Below are 22,732 nucleotides of genomic sequence, written 5' to 3' on the forward strand. Positions count from 1 at the left end.
CAAATCTATCCCCATTTCAAAATTAGGCAATAGTTATAAAGATGTTAAATAAGATGGAATATGAATGATTTCATGTACAGTGTACATTGTATGTACATTGAATATGTACGTATGTATATTGAATATGTAAAAACTAAGGCATCTCAAAAGAACATTCGGTAAATCTGAGTAAAATGTTATGTAGAAAGACTTCTTGGAAAAGTTAGTAAAGATGTATTCACAAGAGTAGTGGGATATATAGTGATGAAAAATTGGGATAAAGGAAAACCAGAAAGGAAAGACATATTTACTTGGAGTAGGACAACACTGATAGATATAGATAGATAGACAGACAGACAGACAGACCGATAATAGAAGAGAAGAGTCGCTGTCATTAATGAGAAACAGTGTAGCAAGGTCTGGAGCAAGACCATGTGCATCGTTTCCCAGACCTTCAAATTCTCTGCCTTAGGGTCTTTATTTGTACTATGATAATGCCTTTTTTTAAAATATAAAGTTTGTACAAGTTTTAAATGAGATAATACATCCAGAGTATTTAGCATAATTCTTGGTAAAAGCTTTAAATAAATATTAGTTACTATCGTTAACAGCTGCAGAAGTAGATAATAGAAGGAGGGAGGAGAGAAAAGTATTATTTCATTAAATGTGCTGAAAAGAAGTTAGGTGTTAAAAAAATTTAAAGAAAGCTCTCAAATTTTAGAAAAGAGAACCATTTTTGTGAGTTGCTAAATAAATTAAGCCATTTAGTACTGATTCATGGCCCATTTTTTTGTAGTGAGTTTCCTTGAATTTTAAACTACTATACAGAGAAAATACTGAGATTCCTGCCTTTAACAAATATACAACTGTAGGGATGAAGTCTCACCACATAATTAGTTTTGCCACCTTCAATTAATATAAAATGAGAAGGGCACTTTACATATAAAGATGAGTTAAAATGAAAAAGAAGTAAAAATATGTGCTAGTCTGTACGGAAATACTAACTTGTGAGATATGACCCATTAATTCTGTCAAGTAGAATGAAAAACAAACTCACTTTCAGTTTTCTGGAAATAGATAATTTGCTAAATTGCTTGTGCCATAGGTCTTTTATTTTCAAACCTTTTAAACAACAGAGCCCTTTTGGTCAGAAACACAAAAATGACCAAAATAAACTTAAGATTTCAGGCCCTGGATGTATTTTCATAAATTGATTTATTTTCTTCAACAAGTTGAAATTCACGTTGTTTTTTCAAGTCTTATAAGCCTTCCAAAGATTTCTCCAGCTTGCTGCTTTGCTTTTATTGAGGCATTATTTTCCTAAAAGTTATTAACTAATGTTCAGTGTTAATACAATTGATCTCTACAATTGATCTCTATTAGAGAAGCCATGCCTTGTAGAAACTATATCAGCTGGGTCTCCCCACATGTTCTGAGGGAGATCTTCTTCGCAGTTCCAGCAGCCACTGTCATTGCTCTGCCACCTCTGTCATGGGATGGTTCTTTTGTGACATGAACCTAGAAACAGTCTTGAGTTTTCAGCTCCCAGGCATGTTGTGAACAGTTATCATTAGCCTCACAAGTAACCACCATCAATACCATCTCACTAGATACACAGCCACATGTCTCAAGTATTTCAGTAATGCCATTTTCCTCTACTGCCTGTACATATTTTCTTCATCAACCATACAATATCTTTTTTTTTTTTTTTTGACTTTTAAAAATGCGAATTTGGGGCGGGCCACGGTGGCTCAGCAGGCAAAAATGCTTGCCTGCCATGCCAGAGGACCTGGGTTCGTTTCCCAGTGCCTGCCCATGTTAAAAAAACAAAACAAAACATAAAAATGTGAATTTGATAAGTTGCAAGTTCACAGTTTTAAAACTATGAAAATGTACAAGTTAAAGCATCCAGGGGAAGACACGTTGGTTCAAGAAGGCCTATGAAGTTCAGGGTTTCTCTCTCAGCTCACAGGGCACATGGCAATGTCTGCGAGCTTTCTCTCTCGACTTCCTGTTTCATGAAGCTCCCCTGGGAACATTTTCTGTCTTCATCTCCACAGATCTCTCGTTGTGCGGGCTCTAAAGCTTTTTCTGAAATGGTTCCCTCCTAAAGGGCTCCAGTAAGCAAACCATACCTTGAATGGGTGGAGGCCCATCTCCATGGAAACCATCTAATCAAAAGTTACCACCCACAATTGGGTGGGTCACATCTCCATGGGAACAATCAAAAAGCTCCCAGCCAGCAATATTGAATGCTGATTAAAGGACATGGCTTTTCTGGGGTCCACCACAGATCCAAACCAGCACAGAACCCATGATCTAATCTCCACTTCACAATCTCACTTCTGCCATTATTTCCCTCTGATTTTCTCCCCGTGATGATTTTTCTGGTAATAAGAAACTCATCCACCTTTCCATTTCACCAATCACTCTGATAGCCCCTGTAGCACTGAGAAGCATTCTGAGAGCTATGAACTATAGCAGTTCCAAAGCCTTCCTCTGTGGAAAGTGAGTTCCCTAAGAACCCAAGTTCCGGAGGAAGGAGATCTTTTTAAACTATGGATAGAATAGGGTTGCTCAGTCCTGATGGTGACTGGTCATTAGCCCAGCAGACAGAATGGCTGAAAGATATATAAAATATTCTGTACAATTTCAGTGTTCCTTAAGCAAACCAGCTGTGATGACTATATAAAAAAAGAAAATAGAATTTATCTAGACTATATAAAAAAAATAGAATTTATCTTTAGAGTATGTGCCAAAACAATATCTTGAACTTGATTGAATGCAGAGGCATACCTGTCTTCTATTAAGTTAAGCATTAAAGAGATTTGCAAAACTGTAAAATAATGCCACTCTTCTCACTAAATGCTTTTGATTTTTTGGAAGACGGTAATTTCTGTTTAGATTGTTATTTATGTTAACATGCAATGACTGTACTACTGATATGAAAGATGAATAAATAAATATTTTTAATTTCTCAGGCTTAATTTCTATATTGTAAATATTGCTATATATAACCCACTTAAACTAAACCTTAGTAATTTTGAGAAGTGTAAAGGGGTAATTTCCCATTTTATGAAGTCAACTAAGTTGAAACCAAAACGTTTGAGAACCTCTGCCTTAGGATATGCAGTGATAATCATGTAATATGAATAACAAAAGCTAATGTTTATTGAGCACCTACTGTCCAGAGGATAAAGTGCTTAATATACAGTATTTATACTCATCACTGTTTACTGGCAAAGTGTTGCTTCACTTCAGAAATGAGGAAGTGGAAGTAACAAAAAGTTAACAGCTTGCAGTCATACAGTTAGTAAAGAAACAAAGTTGATGATTTCATTACCTCAACTACTATGATTTTTTTTTAGATTTGTATCTTAATACATAGTGTGTTAAAATATTTTTTTCAGAGATTACTGCACCGATCTTAAAATATCAGATAATAACACTGAGTTTCTTTTAAACTTCAATGAATTTATTGATAGAAAAACTCCAAACAACCCATCATGTAAGTATGCATTTATTTGCAATAATTGTTTCAGGGTGGCTATATCCAAAGAGTTTAAATCTTGGTTCAGAATTGTTGGTGTGCTAATTAAATTTGTTTACCTTATAAACTTCTACTGGCAAAACATAGCAATTAGACTCGGAATTTTATTTTTTATAGAAGTTTCATTTGCTTGTTTAATTTCTATTTTATGAAGCCAATCAAATGGGAATCAATCACATTGGAATTGAAAACAGAAATTTCAGTGATTGTTTTTTGTGTTTTGTATTTTTTGGTTCATGGTCCAGGAATCGAACCTGAGTTTTCACATCCTACCACTGAGCCACCTATGCACCCTGAAATTGTATTTTTTTTTTCATTTTCATTTTAATTTTTCGCACTGGCAGGCACCGGGAATCACACCTGGGTCTCAGGCATGGCAGGCGAGAACTCTGCCTGCTGAGCCACCGTGGCCCACCCCCTGCAATTGTATTTTAACCATTCATTTTTTGTCTTTCAGAAAAATCTGTGTCGTTCATACTTTGAAGCTTCATGAAGATTTATAGATTATTGGCTTTTAAAGCATTTAAACATCGTAATTGTTTTTTCCCTAAAAATAACCTATTTCTTGTAAATTGCCAGCATGAAAAATAATGTACTGTGAGTGAGAAATAATAGAGGAAAAACAACTGCATGACAAAAATCAACATTGTAAACACATAAGTTGAAAAAAAAAAAAGGGCACAAAGGATTGACTTTTTTCTTCCCCCTTTCGCTTCCTCTTATCTTCCTGCTTCTCTCTCTATTTTCTCCTCCTTTTTTTCTTAATTATTTTCTCCTCCTTTTTTTCTTAATTATTTTCATTTCTGTAAAGAAGGGTTAAACAAAGCTTTTATATATATATAACTTTATCAATTATAAAAAAAAAAGTTCAAAACCCTTCTTCCTAAAGCTGTCTCTCAAGCCTGTTATGTCATACTAGAAGAAATAACTTTTCCAGGGTCTCTACTTTGGCGCGAATTAGCTAGTAGCCTCAAAGAGCCACTCTGAACACCGAAGTATTCCTTCAGTTTGCTGGAAGGTTATATGACACTTCCGTACTCCTTGCAAAGGAAAGGAGTGTGTCATATGTTTGTCTTAACATGCAGAATAAATCTTCAGAATATAGTAAACATTGGAATCATTCTTTTCTTTCACTGCTTCTAGGTCCTAGGGAAGTATGGATATGTTTAAGCAAAATTATTTTAGTAATTTAGGTTCAAGTACATATACTGTTGTTTGTTCATCAGTTTTTTCCTTCATTTCACCTCACCTTTAATCTGTCATCTGCCTCCCCTATAATCCAATAGATGCTTGAGATGATTATACAACCATGTTATAATGATTTGATAGCTATAAAATAATTTACATTTTGGTCTATGTTGTGTATTACAGATTTTTTCTCAATTATTTTTTTACCTTGTGTTATCAAATAAAGTGTACAATTAAATTTAAAAGTAGATTTCAGTGATTAAAATCTAACAATGATCCAAACAGATTTTCAAAGGAGTACAGTCAAGTTAATTTTGCTTTATAAAAATCCTTAACCCACTAGAGAAATTAAAATGCTTACCTGTGTTTATGTTAAATTAACCCACCTGAATGTTTATGATATCAAGTGATTTTCTTCTTTATACCCTTCTTTGTTCTTGAACCAATATAAAAATGAGATTGTGACTCTGTGTGTGTATGTAAAATGATAAAGCTTAATACTAATAATCCCTGTATATGTTATATATAATCAGCTGCAGAGAACATATTTCAAGGCAGTCTTTGAGCATGATGAAAACATGAACAAAAATATAAAATTATTTGCGACATCGATTTATATCACAAAGTAGAATAATGTTCTCATTTATTTTTAGTTGTTTCACCTAAAAGGAATTGAGAGAGTTAAAATATATAACTCACTTCCGAAATGGACTATTTAAAAAGTGATTCCATTTCTAAAACAATATCATAAAAGATAGACTTCCTAGAATTAATTGAAATGCAGTCTAAAATATGGATTAAATAAATCCTTTAGTCCCAGGTGAAAATATATATTAAATTAAAATAATTAAAACCAACTAAAACACTTCCCAGGATACTCACCTCCGCCTCTTATAGAAGTAGGTTGTTACATAAGACCATACCTTCCTCAGCTGAATATAATGAGATTTTATCATAAATATGAAGTTTCAGGTGGCTCTTACAGATTATTTTAGAGTTTAGGGAGTTTAGAAGAGAAAAGTCAGGAGAAAGGGAAGAAGAAAACAAAGTTCTTTGTCTAGGAATGTATGTTAATGTATCCTTGTTCCTCATTATCTATTTTCGTCATCACCTTTGAACTTGACCTAAATTATTCCAGAAATGACAACCTGAAGTCTCTGCTCCTTCTCCTTACGGACTGGAGCTCATTTTTGATAAGGTCTTCTGATCCTTGAATAAAGTTTTTTTAAAAGGCACGATATAATATTTAAGTCAAATTTATTCAAAGATTTTACTCTATCTGGTGTTTGGGAATGAAGGAGAATTTAATACTCTTTCTTATAAGAAATGAAGATGAAAATAGTAACTTTTTCTCCAACATTTTTACTTGACAAATGAAGACATATGTGTACATACACTCACATATCTTCTAATTGTTCATGAATTGAGATGGTTGGTAATCACCATACCAGCTTCCAAAACCAAGAATCAAAAAGAAGAATGCTGTTGCCTTATTGTTTCCTGGCACAGCCTATTTCAGATATCATTTTGATAAAGTTTTAAAAAATAATTTGCCTCATTCAGAAATGGCTTTTCCTCTTCTAATTCTGCCAATATCCTGAAAAATATGTGAGGCAAGATGAATATTTAAAACACAGGGCACAGGTAGAAAATGAATATAGGATATATTTTTAAATTCATAAAGATATCATCCAATCTAAATTCCTTTGGAAATAAAGAATATATTTGTTTCATTATTATCTTGATTAAAAACTGTATGGCTGTAATTGAGGATATCCTTTTTCTGTTAGGTAACACAGACTTGATTAATAGAATCTTGCTGGATGCAGGGTTTACAAATGAACTTGTCCAAAATTACTGGAGTAAGCAGAAAAACATGTGAGTATCCTTTCCTTATTAGTAAAAAAATGCATACTCCGTATTTCAATTTAGCCTCTCTCTGGGGAAATATCTTGGAAAATGGATCTCATAAATTTAAAGTTTATTACTTATCTTTAGCAATAATTCCATTTTGCATTTGTTAACAATTGCGCATTCAGTAGTATGTATTTATCAACACTAATATGTGCCATTCTTCAGTTTTAATGTACATAACGCTTCAGTGTGAATACACCAAATTAAATAAGCGTGTTCACATGTGTTTCTTTGTTAGTGGTAAAATAGGATGTTTTGTGAATATTCGGTTACTTTCTAATAGCACTTCCCTAGAACCCATCAAGAAATTGAGATATCTGAATATAATTTTCACTTATAACTTCTTTTCCACCTCATTTTCAATCACAAAATCCTTAATATTTTTCCTAACAATGTTTTCTTCCTCTTTATATCCAAGGCCCTAAGGTCCCATTTCTGAGAAATTACCATAACAGTTTTGTTTTGTTTTTTTGCTTTTAGTGCTTCCCATTCTTCTACCTATTTATTTTCCATACAGTTCTTACTTTCCAGAGCCTTGTTTCCAAAATTTGATTCTAGAAGTGAAGCTTTCTAGCATGGATTCCAAGATCTGTCAAGAGCTGACCATTCTTAAGAAACTTCTAGATGAAACCTTACCGCCTGTTGTTTCCCACTTTATGCCTTTATCACATCAAACACTATCACTCTTCTCCACCAACTTTCCCTTACACATACTCCTACTTCCTTCTCATCCCTGTTACTCTATTCCATCTTCTAAACGCAGCTCCATTGTCATTTCCTTCTGGATGCCTTCCTTAAGCATCCTGCCTTTAAGTATTTACTTCACAGATATTTTAACTCTCAAAATATGTTCATTCACGTCTATTTATATATTTACTTTGGCCTCCTTCATTTTAGGGACTAATTTTGTTTCTCTTCGTATCAGCGACACCTAACTTAATATCTTACACAGAGTAAATTGTATAAAAAAATTTCCTTTTGTCTTCTGTTCTAGCAAGGGAGTGAAAGCACGGTTTGTTGTGACTGATGGTGGGATTACCAGAGTTTATCCCAAAGAGTAAGTTCAAATAATATTTGTAAAACTCAGGGCCTGACAACAGACATTTGTAGGGATCCATACATTACTGTAGAAGTATGGGTGGCTTCAGAGAAACTGGTCATATTAGTAAATTGAATGTAAGCCACTATTTAAAGTACTCATATTATTAAAAATACTCCATTTCTGTGAATATCATCGTAGGATTCCTCAGTGATATCTCTGATTATCATAGCTATTTATAACAAAATTTAAGAGATTTTTCTTTTTGTAGATGGAGACTGAACATAATGATTATAGCTTATTATTAATATTTAGGTAGAACTTCATTGTTTTCTGATGCATCTATGTCTGTTTCTGATGCATCTGTCTCTTCAGAACAGTTTTGTGAAGTGGACTAGGTAGGCACCCAGTCTTGTTAATGTTAATTGACTTATTCATTGACTTGACCATGATGACCTGGCTGGTAAATGTAAGAGTTAAGACTAGAATTCAGCTTTTTCATATTCTTAATATAGTTCTATGCTGATCTATTGCTTAGTAATGAGTATCAGTTACACCATCAATTACCACTCATTTCTTCAGACATACCTGAGATGCAGTCACCTCTGTAAAGCTCAGTGACATCCACAAAAGGAAAGGCAGGTTGGTTATCGGGTAGATGAAAGAATATAAATGACGAGCATTTTCCTCCCTAGGGCTGGAGAAAATTGGCAAGAAAACCCAGAGACATATGAGGAGAGCTTCTATAAGCGGAGTCTGGATAACGACAACTATGTTTTTACTGCTCCCCACTTTAACAGTAAGTATTGCTTTGGAGTTCAATCCTCTCACAGGTTATTTTTTTGTAAATTAATGCTGCTACCTGCATTACCAGGAATCAAGATATTTTATGTGAACTGGTCAGAATATTCATTGTTGAGTATATATAAACATGAGGCATTAGAAAGAAAGAAAAGAAATGTCCATTCAGTTGAAGAAGTAAAATGCATACACAAGAAACAGTAATCCAATAATGTGGAGACAGCATATAGTTAACTTCATGGCTGCCAGGCATGAGAATACATAGAAATATATGTAGATAATCCTTCATTTCACAAACTGAATATATATTGAAGAATTCTTTCATAAATTAAGGTGGAAAAAATTGACTACTTTTTATCAGTATTCTCTGATAATATTTATAAAAATTAATAATAGCCCATGTTTTAAAATATTTTAGGAGTTCTTTCCCAAGTTGTATCTCATTTAACTCTCCGACACTTTCAAAGTAAGTAATATTTGTTCCCATTTTCACAAATGGAGAAACTGAAGTTCAGAGAATTTCAGAGTTTTGTCCAGGGGCGTACAGCTTACAAAAGGCAAAGTCAGTTTGATGAATCTAAGATTGGAATCCTTATCACTTTACTGCAGCATTGTCCCCAACATTTTAGCAAAGGTCATGGAGCAGAAATTCCATGTGCATCCATTATATTATGTATATGGAAGCAGCCAAGCAGAGTAATTCACATCCCAAAGCCATTTTAATACAAGCCAATGCATGGGCACTCTAATTGACCCGGTATTTAGAAGAAAAAGAAAGGTGGAAAAGACCAGTCTTTGTAGCATATCTAGATTAGAATATTTATGCAAAACACTATCAATCTATATGTCTTAAAATAAATTAAATGTAATAGTTTGATTTATCTATTTAGGTTTGTCTTCTTTCTTTTCTTTTTTAGGAAGTGGGCCTGGTGCCTATGAATCAGGCATTATGGTAAGCAAAGCTGTAGAAATATATATCCAAGGAAAACTCCTTAAGCCTGCAGGTAAGCATGCATGTCACACATAAGCATAGACAAGTTATGATAAAAATCAAGTGTGACTAGATATTTATATTATAAAAGGGCAATACTTAGGTCATCAGAAAACTTTAATTTAAAATAAAGTAGGGATAAAATCAGATTGATAATACATAGAGTTGAGGAATTTACAGATAAGATGTTATTTTATACATCATTGGTACAAATTTTGGGAGTCAATTTAGTGTAATATATCAAAATTTTAAATGCAAAATTGTAATTGCTGGGTTGGTACAGTAATAATACCTCTAGAAATCTATCCTACAAGACACTTTCAAATGCACATAAAGATACATGGTCAATGATATACATATTTGTAATAATTTAAACATGGAAAGCTAAAGTGGGGGAGAAGGTAGGTAAGTTATGGACTATCTATACCATAAACTACTATGTGAAAAAGAACCAAGTAGGTTTCTATAAAAAAGTGCAATAAAAGTTATATAAACATGACTTTTGGTAAAAGCAAACAGATACAGCTAACAAATGTGGAAACCTAGTAAAACTAAGGATTGATGGATATTGAAAGAGGGCTGGAGGGTGTGGCTACAATAAAAAAAGTAAAGTGACTGCTTTTTGTTATTGTATGATTTGGTATTGTTTGGGTTTTACAAAGAGTTCGTATTAGAAAGACCAAATCGAGAAGTGCGATTGCCTTCCTGCCCCTGCGGGCAGTGTTAACCCAAAAGTGGTTCCATTACGTCTATTTACTCCTTCACTCTCACTGGGACTTACTGTGTGCCCTGCTGGGGTTAGCAAAGACTCTAATAACCCAGCATTTGAATGACCTCATATTTTTAAGGCTATCCCCAACCATTAACATTTTCATCTCCCTTAGTTTACTATATTTGCTAATTGGCCATGTTACGGCAGATGTATTCACACGTTTTGTGAATAAGAATTAAAGTTTATGTAATAGTTTAAGAGCTATTAGTTGTACTTCATGAAGACCCAAAGAAGTGTATCTCTGTAATAAGCATTCTATTCAATTCATTTATTTGCTATTGTAGAAACTGCCTACATTATCATGTAACTAAGATTGTATTGCAGCTAATTAAGTCTTTTAAATCAACACATAACAATTTTTCAACGTATACCTGAAGTTAGATATATATATATTTTTTAACCTCAAGAAACTTAGATTTGCCTGCTTAGGAGTTTTTAACATTAGTGGAAAAATAGCTAAATGAGAATTGTAGTTTCTGTAAATACATGTATCCATTTGTTTTTACATAATTTTTCAGTTGTTGGAATTAAAATTGATGTAAATTCCTGGATAGAGAATTTTACCAAAACTTCAATAAGAGATCCGGTAAGATATAAAATTTTTAAAATTCTTGTGCTACACTTAATAATCTCAAAGGTGTAGGGTGGGAAAAAAAAACAGTAAGCATCTTTTACAGTAACAAAATAAATTTTCAGTGATGCTTCATTGAGACAGAATTATGAATTCCTTTTTTCAAAGATTTTCTTTGTTTAAATTAGCCAATTAATACAACTGAATTTAGAAAGAAAAATCTTTCCATGTATAACTTCAAAATCTAAATGTCTGTATCCTAATTTTAAAGGTAAAACTATCATCTTTTTTTCTTATGGACAGAATATAATTTAATTTTGCTTAATAGATAAATTATTCTAATATTTCTAATTATGCACATTACTAATTAATATGAAGTAACTAAAATCCAGATTTTTTTAAAAATGTGAGTTGATAAAATAATTGTGTCTTTCAGTGTGCGGGTCCAGTTTGTGACTGCAAAAGAAACAGTGAAGTAAGAAAACTCTTTACAATAAATTTATTTTAACTAAAATTTGTTTTCCTGTTAGTCTTCTTAAGAGTTTAATAATTAAAAGAAGATGCAGTAAGTTTTAGCTGAATGCTAGAAAATATTCTGTAGAAATGGGAACTGATCATTATATAAGAACTGGCATCATATTTTTAATTCCCAAGTTCCTAACCTTCATTGCTCCTATTTTTTTTTAATTTAAATATTATGGGAAATTAAATAAGTATAAGAAAGTATAAGAAAGCCATATAAACATGGACTGAATTGTTTTCAGTCTCACTTGGGATAAATTCTTTTTTACATATTTATCTTTAGCTTTACTTCTTAATGGGAAATTTCAGGCCAAAGCATCCTTATCTTCTTATCGTTTATCAGTACATATGTTTGCTGCCTTCTCTCGTTCATCTTTAGCACTCTCTCTAAATTTATGTATTCATACTTCATTTATAGTGATGGGAAAATATTTCCAACTAAACTCTGCAATTGTATAATTTATCATAAAATTCTGTAACCATATAATTTAATAAAGGTCTATTTATGTTTGAGAAATTGAAAAAGCAAATATGAGATTTTCTTGCTTAAAATTTGAAGATGTCCTAAGGATGTTAAATTCCACTGCTTTCTTATAATGCTTTGTGTATTTCTATATATTAAGCAAAGGAGGTTCACAGCATCTCTCTGTCTCTCTCTCTCTCTCTCCCCTAGCCCTGTGAAATCTTAAAGCAATAATTTGATTTTTAAAGGCTATCCATTTTACATAGATTATTTAGTAGCCATTTTTAATGTAAAGATTTTTATAAGCTGCTTCCATATTAGGAAAATGGAATTTATGGTGTCCTGAAATGTGATGAAAACAATGCTTTAATTTTAACTTTATTAAATAAAAATCATTAAATTGTTTCATGCGTGTAAACGTGATTTGAACTATGTGATAATTTATACCATATGGGAATAATCTCCAATTATCTGACCAAACATTTTTTTTTTTTTTTTTTTTGCATAGGCAGGCACCGGGGATTGAACCCAGGTCTCTGGCATGGCAGATAGAACTCTGCCACTGAGCCACCATGGCCTGCCCCCAACATTTTTAATATAAAAATATAAAGTAGTTTTAAATAGCCTCACACTGCTCTTTTTGTTGTTTTTGTTTTCTCTTCAGTCCAGAAAACATGATGTCTTTAAACTTATTTTGTTTTGATTGTCTTTCCTGTCAAAATCTTAAGTATGTGTTTAAAATATAAATGAATTGCAAAACTAAATTATTTGGTCTATGCAGTTCCTTGAATCATTTAAATGACCCTGGAATAACAAAAAGATTGTGTCTAATTTTTCTATGATTTGTTCAGACTAAACTGACCCTTACCTGGACAGATGACAGTGGATTATCAATCCCTGAGGGCTGTGTAAAAAGCAGTGAATCAAAGCCAGCCTTTCATTTATAGTCATTTGAATTTGTCTCCTATTTTGGTTGTTCTAACCAGTTACACATTAAGTAATGGTGATGCAACCTCCCAATATTGCTAAACATGTGCCAATTTTTACATTTATTTTGTCAGGTAATGGATTGTGTGATTCTAGACGATGGTGGATTTCTTCTGATGGCAAATCATGATGATTACACTAATCAGGTATGTGCCTAAAGTGGGAGAGAACCAGAGCTCCCAAATTATGTTTCCCTGATTAACACTAAAGACATTCTTTCAAACCATTATAAACATGAGTTGATTTACCTCTCATAAAATAAATTTTCATTTATTATTTAAACTGAATTGTATAATTCAATGTATACAATTAAGATATGCATGCTAAATCTAGGTTTTTCTTCTATATTGATTAGTTAATTTTTCTTCCTGGTGCTAACAGTTACTTTTAACACATACAGTTAGGGATTTTAACACAACATGAACTTTTTATTTCCTATCTGACAGAAATTTAGAAACTTTTCACATATTTAGTATTTATCAGTAGATAATGTCTAACATAAAACATGGCTGGTTTGAAACTGATGAAATTTCTTGACCCAAACTTGCAAATTGCAGCACATAGACTATTTGTCTCACAAAGAATTTTAAACAAATTTCAATGAGTTGCCGCTTAATTTCATTTCTGAATCTACATTTCTGGCTTCTCTTTTAAAAAAGAAAAGACAAAGACCTCCCAACTTGGGAAATTTTCTGGAATAACAATTTTATAAGCTGGAACTGATAAGAGTTTGCCCCATTAGATGTGAGTTGTTGAGTCCATCACAATCCTCCCAAGTTCCTTTTCTCTGTCTAGTTTGACCCACTTCTCTAATTAGGCTACTTTTCTCTTTCTTTATAGACATTCAGTTTGTGACTTTAATGTTTAGTAATCTGCATTCACGCCTTCCACAAATAATGTATCTCGCAGAACTACTGAGTAATGAAAACATAATCTCACTTCAGTTCTTTCAGTGTCATGGGTTGATTTTTTTGCTTTTATTTGTAAGCTCCTGAGTAATTTTTCTTTTTAATGGGCAGGCACCAAGAACCCTGTGTAATTTTAATTCACAATTTTTTTGGTATTATTTCTTTTCATTGCACTGGTTCACATGTTTCTATTTGGCTTAAAGTAAAACTTTGTTATTTTATTTTATTTTTTTCTGTACCAGATTGGAAGATTTTTTGGAGAGATCGACCCCAGCTTGATGAGACACCTTGTTAACATATCGGTTTATGCTTTTAACAAATCGTACGATTATCAGTCAGTGTGTGAGCCTGGTGCTGCCCCAAAACAAGGAGCAGGGCATCGCTCCGCATATGTGGTCAGTAATATCCACTGTCAGCTCATCAGTTCTTCTCCAGGGGACGTGCAGGTGCTAGACTTACACAGTGACTTTTTAATTCTATTTTATAGCCATCAATAGCAGACATATTACACATTGGCTGGTGGGCTACTGCTGCTGCCTGGTAAGTCAGTGTCAGTTTTACTAGTACTGAAAAAAATTTTGCTCTGATATAGTTGCAAAATGGATGAATATAGGGGTTATCTAACATGTAACTTTTTCTTATAAGAATTATTTTTTCCATTTACTATAACACATTCTCATAATATTTATATTTAGTTTCCTTAAATGATCATTGTAAAACTTCTTAAAATTAGTCAGTTTTTCATATGAAAACAGCATAATGCTCAGGTAAACAACCTTTTCAGAGGCTCCTTTTTCTACGAATCTGTTGAAGCTCTTTTTGTCTGTCTTTTTCTTTACGTTAGACTCAACTTCTTAACTTTGAGGTGCATTGCGCTATGTAACATTACTGTTTGTTGCCTTTAATATCCAAATTAAATGTCTGCACTGATCAAATTCATGACAAGGTATCTTAACTTTCTGCCTCTTTATTATTAATACAAGGATTGACATATTTCAGAGGCATCATGTTGCTGAAATGGATCTAATTCTTTCTACTTCCCTCACTTCCATCTGTGCCCCACCATGTTTGAAACTAAATCACTCAAACTGTGTATTGAGGCACTGTGGGAAGTCTGGATGATAAAACTTCTCATTGTTTAGTTTTAGTCGGTGAAGTTACTAAACCTGTTGTGTTTGGGATTCATTATCTTACTTTCTCTCTCCCTCCCTCCTTTCCTTCCTTCTTTCCTTCTTCTATTCTTTCCTTCTTCCCTCTTTCTCATCATCCTACTGTATTGTCCAAGTCTTATTCCATGTAGTTTAATCTGTACTGTTCATTTGATGTTTACGTTTCCCAGCTAATTTTATTAATTTAGAAAAGAAGACTGGTAGTTTTAGATTAAAAGTCCCATTTTTTTCTGAAAGAAAAAAAAAAACCGTGGCAAAGGGTGTTTTCTTCTGTGATGAGGGTAGTTATATATTAATTTAAGTAGGTATTGTGAATCTCTTAATGATCCTGGAAATCATTTACTGTTTTGTGCTATTTTCTGGTCATAATCCCTTCCCCCTTTTTAAAATCCAATACTGATTGATTTAGTAATGTTTGGCTCAATTATTATATAATATAAAATGGCAATATTCCTAATCCCCCATATATAATGTTGCATTATGTAGTCACAAATATATCCTATAATGTAAAGTTTGCATGTGACACACTGGTGTCACAGACAAAGTGGGCTTCATTAGTTTTGTTTGTCTTTTATTTGGTTTCTGTTTGTTTTGCTATGATGTTTTCATAAACTAAAATAAGGAGAAAATAGTGGGTGTGAAAATCACTGTACTCAAATGTTAATACGCCTTCTCTCAGACTTAAGATTTTTCTCCAATCTCTTATTGCCTCTTCATTTATCTATCCACCTCTCTTGGTCCTGACCAGATTCATAACTTCTTATACAAATGATTCTAATGCAAGTTAGAAGAGTTAAAACTCTTCTAAGAGTTAGAGTCTTTTGTATAATATAATAAATATTTATATATAAAAAACTGTTAAACTTTCTATTAAAAGTTTCTCAAAAATTTTTCCCCAAAAAAGTTGATAAAGAAATCTGTGAGTACATGTATGTGTGTACATATGTCAGAACAATGTTGTACAAAAATATTCAGATTTTTATTATAAATTATAAAAGAAAATATCCATATTTTCATAAATAATTATTCATTTTTAAAATTTAGGTCTATTCTACAGCAGTTTGTCTTGAGTTTGACTTTTCCACGACTTCTTGAGGCAGGTATGTCAATGTCCAGACACTGTCATGTTAAAAATCAAAATTTTTTCTCTGGGTTGGGCTGAGTTTAACTGTATGTGTGTAAGTGTGTGTGTGTGTGTGTGTGTGTGTGTGTTTGGTATATGCATGTGTCTGAGAGAGAGAATTAGTATCCATCCATCAGATACTTTTGTAGGTTGCAATCATTCATCCAAAATTTCTCAAGGCTTTAGAAAACTTTCCTAGTTTGCATTGGCCTCATTTTATAGCTCTTATATATTTGAATTAGTTCATCTTGTTGATATTTACTGGTGACCCATTGGCCGCTGCCACTGTATTACACAGCAGTTAGAAAGCCACTAGTGGCCCGTGCCCTTACACGTTTGCTCAGTGAGGGAGGAGAACTCTGGGGCACTGACTCCAGCGTGCCCCTCATGATGGTGGTCTTTGTTTGAACTCCCACAGTTGAGATGGAGGACGATGACTTCACAACCTCCCTGTCAAAGCAGAGCTGCATTACTGAACAAACCCAGTATTTCTTCGACAATGATAGTAAATCATTCAGTGGTGTACTAGACTGTGGAAACTGTTCCAGGTAATTCGTTTCTTTATTATCTGGGGTAGCCCCATTTCACTAAATAATTGTATCCACCTTCACAATCACTGCTGACAGTGGTGGAGATTGTGGTTGTATTTGTCTATGAGATATAATTATCTGTAAAGATCTTCAGTGTCTGTGTAGGGTTTTTTTGTTTGTTTGTTTGTTTGTTTTTGCATGGGCAGGCTCTGGGAATCGAACCCTGGTCTGTGGTATGGCAGGCGAGAATTCTGCCACTGAGCCACCGTGGCCAGCCCTGTGTAGGCTTTTAAAATTAACAGTGTTAATTCTAACTTTGTTAAGTTGTAATTCCTTCAATTCTAGTAATAGTTAAATGACCAAGATAATTTGCTTCCACTTTTAAGTAGAACATAGAGAAATTTGATGATGATATTTTAGTGTATTTTTTGCCTAAAAGAATCCATAATAAACATTTTCTAATATAGTGAAAGTTGTAGAATTATATTAAGTAATTCTAAACTAAATATATAATTTCTTTTTATATGTGATAACTAAAGGCTTACAAGAAGATATTCTGGGTCTTTTATGTTTGTTTGTTTGTTGTTCCTTTTTATCTTCACTGACATGAAGAATTGGGTATATCTCTAATTTGAAACTGAAGGGATTAGGTGAAAATATTGTTTCCTAAGGTAAGGGTAAAGGTAGGCAGACAGTAGTTGCAAAACACCATAAAATTTGAAGCAAATACATGTATTCACTGAGTCCTTCTATAATGAACCAATAGCTATGATATATATGGTTTTATTGACCTTTATTTCTTTAGTTTCTTTTTAAGGAATTGTGTCATTACAGTAATTTACCAGATTACCTGAGATTTGAAGTGTAGAAGGATAGATGCATAAATTACTCTTTAACTTGGATAATGAGTGAAAAATAGGATTGCAGTCGGAGAGAGTAACTTGGATTTGTTACTTTTCTTTTTTTTTTGGAAAATATGGCAAATTTCATTTGGTTAAGTGGGAGGGAGGAGAAAGGTGAGATGGGAAATTGTGAAGTTTTGTGAAGAAAATGATAACCCATGCCTCAGGAGAAAGGAACACACAGTCACAGGTTACAAAGCACAGAATTGGATCACATTGCTTTTAGAAGGAGAAGAGGGCAGCTTATTCTATAATTAGAAATGTTAACATAGAGAAGAGGGAATATGAGAAGGCGAAGTAATCTGAGAATATGGAAAAGCTGGAATACTCAAAGTTACTGGGGGATCAGAAAAGAAGTTTATAACAGAGTATTCCCAAGAAGGGAATTTACTGAAACTAGCATGAATTTATAACTGTCATAGTAAGATTTTATGACCTACTTTAGTGCAAGTTGAGGAGGGAGAGGAAAGGGTAGGAGTCAGGCATGAGCTCAGGAAACAGCAGACTCTCTAGATTTACCATCAGCCCACCAACTTTAGGAAACACAATTCTAGCCTGTTTGGCGGGTACATCAGAAATAGTTTCAAAATCCTGTGGCCTTTTATTAATTTATTCATTAAGCAACGTGGGCTTAAAGAACTGGTGAAATTTCAGTTGTAAAGATCAATGTAATCAAAACATTAAGTTGACTCATGATTTCCTCTGATTTTATGCTTGTGTCCCACATTCCACTTGGGGAAAAGAAACAAGATCCACTTTTTTGAAAAATGTATAATCATAAAGAAATTATTTTAATTGACACCTACATTTTTTGTATTGGCTTCCAAAGAAGGCAGAAACAGCTTAAAGTGTGGGCAAAACAGTGGGTAGAATCTAAAAACCTTGGTCCTATTTACATCTGTGTTGTCTAATCTAGTAAAGACCAACCACAGGTGGCTATTTCAATTCCATTTAAAATTAAATAAAAATTTAAAATTATGTCCATTCTCTCTTGCTGCATTTTCAAATATAACCATACCTTGGAGATAGTGAGGATTTGGTTCTAGACCACTGCAGTAGAGCAAATCGCATGATTTTTTTGGTTTCCCAGTACATATAGAAGTTACGTTTACACTATACTATAGTTTATTCAATGTGCAATAGCATTATGTCTAAAAACCAATGTAGATACCTTAATTGTGATTCAGAGACACAAATGAGCACACGTTGGAAAAATGGCACCAATAGACTTGCTTGGCACAGGGTTGCCACAAATCTTCATTTGTAAGAATGTAGTTTCTATGAAGCTCAATAAGGCAAACCACAATAAAAGGAGTTATGCCTGTACTCCATCGCCACATGTGGCTAGAAGTTACCATTTTGGATAGAAAGTTTAGTTTACCATTAACTGGGCAGTTTAAGTCACCATTTTTGTGCTCAGTTTATATATATGTAAAATAAGGCAACTTTAGCAGATTTTCAGTGCTAAATATTATAATTCTTTAAATATGTTAAATCAGTTCATTTTTCCAAGAATTTTAGCACCATAAATACTGCTTATTTTATGAGGAATAACACTTAGAAAACAAAGGTTACATCTTCTGTTGCAGTTTTTTACTATTCATCTGAGAGAGGTAATATGTGTGCTAATAAATTAAAATGGTACTCTTTCTCCTTTAAAATCATTCTCATTTTGATGTTGGTGATGCTATGTTTTTCAAAATGTCATATTTTCTTTTTCTCATGTGAAGGATCCTTGAAATATTTTCTCTAACATCATGTTAATATTCTGTGATGTTTTTAATATTTATTTTACAGAATCTTTCATGTGGAAAAGCTTATGAACACCAATTTAATATTCATAATGGTCGAGAGCAAAGGAACATGTCCCTGTGACACACGATTGCTCATACAAGCAGAGCAGACTTGTATCCTTTGACATCAGAGATGCCAAGAACAGAAAGCTATCTTAAAGTAATGTATTACTTAACCCTGTCACTTTGCTTATGCTCGTGAAGAGAAATATCTTGAAGAATATTGTGGTCACTCATGAAGGCAGGAAGAATCTCTCCCCAAAAATGTGGCTGATGATGCCACTCATGTACCATTTCAGTACGAAAAGGCTTATTATTCACATAATAAGTCTTTCTGGAGAGGGCAGGGCAGGTTCCCTGACAGATCCAAAAAGACTTCAGAAAACCACAGTTTTCTGTGGTTTTGTGGTGGCTAGGCATTGGTGCTGGGTTTCTGCCTGTGTAGAATGGACCTTGTGGGCTTCAACTTCATGGTGGTGTCAAAGGAAGGAGCACCTGGATTTCCTATCAGCTTGCTCAGATGAGGCAGAGGGCAAAGGGAGTTGTGGAGCCTGAAAGTTGTCAACAAACATCAAAAATGGAGCCATGCTCTATAGAGTCAACAGTGTCTTACTTTTTTCGGCTTCAATACTGTTTGGTTATGTTTACTTTGAATGGAATGTGACTTAATGTATTTACCAAGGGAAAACGAGGATGACACCACTAATGTATAATTAGTAGAATTAAAAGAGTTCAAAATGTTTTGCTTGTGCGGATGATTGGTTAATTAAAGTACTAATTGAAGATCATTCAGGAATATAAGCCAGGATTTTAAGAAAAATAAATGCATCATGTCATCTGATTCTTGTCATCTCAGTTTTCACTTCTTTAAAAGACAGTATTGTGAAAACTTCCTTTGAAAATTAACTAAATAATGTTTGTAAAGTTTTAGTTAAACCTCACACCCTTTGTGCAGAATCAGTAAATGTTAATTTAACAAAGGAGCTGAGGTTAAGCTTTGTTTCATCATCAAAACTACTTTTAGCATTAGGGTTAGTTTGGAGAGGAAAACCAGAGGATACTTTCTTTTCTAGAACTGAGTCTGTCAGGGAAAATGGGAATGTTGCTTCACCCCTAAGACAGGATATTCTATGGGGCCACAGGAAGCTATACTAATTTATATTATGCATTCTTTGCTACATTTACACTGATCTGATAGGAACATTACTTTACAACTTATAAATAGTAATAAATAATATATATTGTTGAAATAATGTTCAGGGAAATGTAATTGAACTGGTAGTATTTTGAGTTTTAGTAGAAATTTGATGTTATATCCCATATACAATTTTATAAACTATGAGTAAAAAGGATTTTTTTTTTGGTTTTCTATATATATCAGATATAAAGAGACATATATAACATGTTAAAATAACCTTATAATTTATAATCAAGTTGTTCAAACCAATATTTTCATGTGACAACTGAACCTTCGTTTCCTCTCTTTGTTGCAGACATTTATGGAATGTAAGGCACTGTAACAAATATTCTTGAAATGCAAAATGTAGTAATTTTGGTCCTTGCTGAATGGTTGCCTGTTTTCTATTAGAGCAAAAAGAAAGATAGACAGTCACCTTTGTCTTTCATTAGGGCTTATGTTAATTGTTTTTATTTTTGAAGCATTATCTGTTTTAGTTTCCTAACATATGAAACAAATGCCGTACAATGGCTTGGTTTAACAAAAGGAATTGATTGGCAAGGCTAGAAGACTTACTTCCTCCTTGGGTCAGGATCTTCTGGCTGACCAGCAAGCTTTGGGTTCCTTGGCTTTTCTATCACATGGCAGTACATGGTGACATCTTCTCCTGTTTCTTCCAGACTGCTTTCACTTCCAGATTCTAGCTGCTCCCTGTGGCTTCTCTTTTCTGTGTCTAATTTCCTTTGCTTATTGGGATTTCAACCCAAGCCTTCCTGCATTCAGTCTGCACACACCTTAACTAATAACAACTTCAAAAGTCCTATTTACAAATGGGTTAAGCCAGTTGTGTTGGACTGGAGTCATAACATCGATGTCTCCTGCTTGCTTTGGAAAACAAATATATTGTATTCCTTATATGTATGTATTTTTAAATCACATCATATTCCTTAACAAGTCTTTTTAGCTGATGGTCCAGATCCTTGTGATATGGTTAAGCAGCCCAGATACCGAAAAGGGCCTGATGTCTGCTTTGATAACAATGACCTGGTAAGAGGAAACTTTTCCTGAATTAAAATATGTGAAATAAAACCACTGTCCAGAAGCATTTAAGAAGACAAATTGCAGTTTTAATTCAAACATAATGTCTTAACCAGAGTATCCCTCATTAACATGGTGTACTTGCTGGTGGATAGATTTCTCATTTCAACAGTTTTTGTGGTTAGCGTAACCTAAACAGTTGCTTCTTTTATCTGTCTTTCCCACAGAAATTGTACTTTCAAACACAATCCCATCAATGCATTAATAATCCAGACTCATGAAGCTGATGATTTCAAAGCCTTTCTAATAAATAATAACATGTATGTGTTATTTATAGTGTGTGTATATCTACAACTTTAACTTATATTTCCAGTCCTGAGCTGTAGATGATACTTTAATTACAATATATTTATTAGTTTGTGTTTAGTCTTTAGTATATTTAAAAACCAGTTAAACACAGGATACTCACATGGAAAAAGAAAGAAATGTGACCCCTACCATACAGCATTCAAAAAAAAAAAAAAGTTAAACAGTTATTTCCTATTATTTTATGGTTCATTCTTTCATGTGGTTTCTGATTTATATTATTTCCATTAGTTGTTTAATATTTTTTTCTAATACTTGAAATTAGACCAGGTCAGTTATACATGGTTAATTTGATAAAATATTGCAAAGACTTCTTAATGTGTATTATCTAAGTACGACCACTACTTTTCCTTTAAGGCAGTGGACCTCCCCTAATAAACACTCTTGTTTCTAACTGCAAACCAACTTCATGTTTTTGAAATTAGATTATTTAAAAATTTAAATTTGTTCTCAAAGATGAAGACCACACAAAAAGTACTGCCTACATTTTTTGTAGATTTTAAATGTGATATTCCCCAGTTCTGTGGTTCTTCAAGGTGCATGTTTGTTTTAAATGGCTTATCACATCATGAGTATCAAAACATAGAGCACTATCATACCATGAACTGCTTATTCAAGAATCATGCTAAAGCATGTTTTGATTAATGTGCATTCATAATGAAGAGGGTTTTTTATATTTATTTATATTCAATTTACCTACTATGTACTTATTTACTCAATAATATAGCCACATTTTTTCCAGAAAGGATAAAGGCACTTCCACAGATAGATGTTATAAAATCATATCATTGAAATTAGAAGTGGAACAAAGAAAAATAATATCAGTGGTAGAGAATACAACTAAAAATGCTAGATGTTTTAGACAGTATACCCCAGTTGTCTGTGAGAGCTATTGATCATTCAGTCCTCTTTGATAAGAGAAGTGGTCCAAACTTGAAGCTAAATAATT

The 22,732-nt window shown here is 33.2% G+C and overlaps 1 protein-coding gene across 5 annotated transcripts in view; it reads left to right on the plus strand.

Annotated features, from left to right (window-relative positions):
* CACNA2D1 (calcium voltage-gated channel auxiliary subunit alpha2delta 1) overlaps window positions 1-22,732 on the plus strand; it is a 501,299-nt gene that overhangs the window by 457,946 nt on the left and 20,621 nt on the right. For all 5 annotated transcript variants that reach the window (XR_013172125.1, XM_077151905.1, XM_077151925.1 and 2 more), the window contains 14 exons: window positions 3,390-3,487; window positions 6,508-6,595; window positions 7,626-7,688; window positions 8,366-8,469; window positions 9,389-9,475; window positions 10,753-10,820; window positions 11,242-11,280; window positions 12,852-12,923; window positions 13,928-14,080; window positions 14,173-14,225; window positions 15,899-15,954; window positions 16,396-16,525; window positions 19,207-19,316; window positions 21,344-21,426. Coding sequence is in view for 4 of the 5 variants with exons in the window: in XM_077151905.1 (XP_077008020.1) it covers window positions 3,390-3,487; window positions 6,508-6,595; window positions 7,626-7,688; window positions 8,366-8,469; window positions 9,389-9,475; window positions 10,753-10,820; window positions 11,242-11,280; window positions 12,852-12,923; window positions 13,928-14,080; window positions 14,173-14,225; window positions 15,899-15,954; window positions 16,396-16,525; window positions 19,207-19,316; window positions 21,344-21,426 (1,204 nt within the window). In the remaining variant the exon portion in view is untranslated. The remainder of the gene's footprint in view (window positions 1-3,389; window positions 3,488-6,507; window positions 6,596-7,625; window positions 7,689-8,365; window positions 8,470-9,388; window positions 9,476-10,752; window positions 10,821-11,241; window positions 11,281-12,851; window positions 12,924-13,927; window positions 14,081-14,172; window positions 14,226-15,898; window positions 15,955-16,395; window positions 16,526-19,206; window positions 19,317-21,343; window positions 21,427-22,732) is intronic.

This window comes from Tamandua tetradactyla, chromosome 1 (genome assembly GCF_023851605.1).
Source record: "Tamandua tetradactyla isolate mTamTet1 chromosome 1, mTamTet1.pri, whole genome shotgun sequence".
Taxonomy (NCBI): domain Eukaryota; kingdom Metazoa; phylum Chordata; class Mammalia; order Pilosa; family Myrmecophagidae; genus Tamandua; species Tamandua tetradactyla.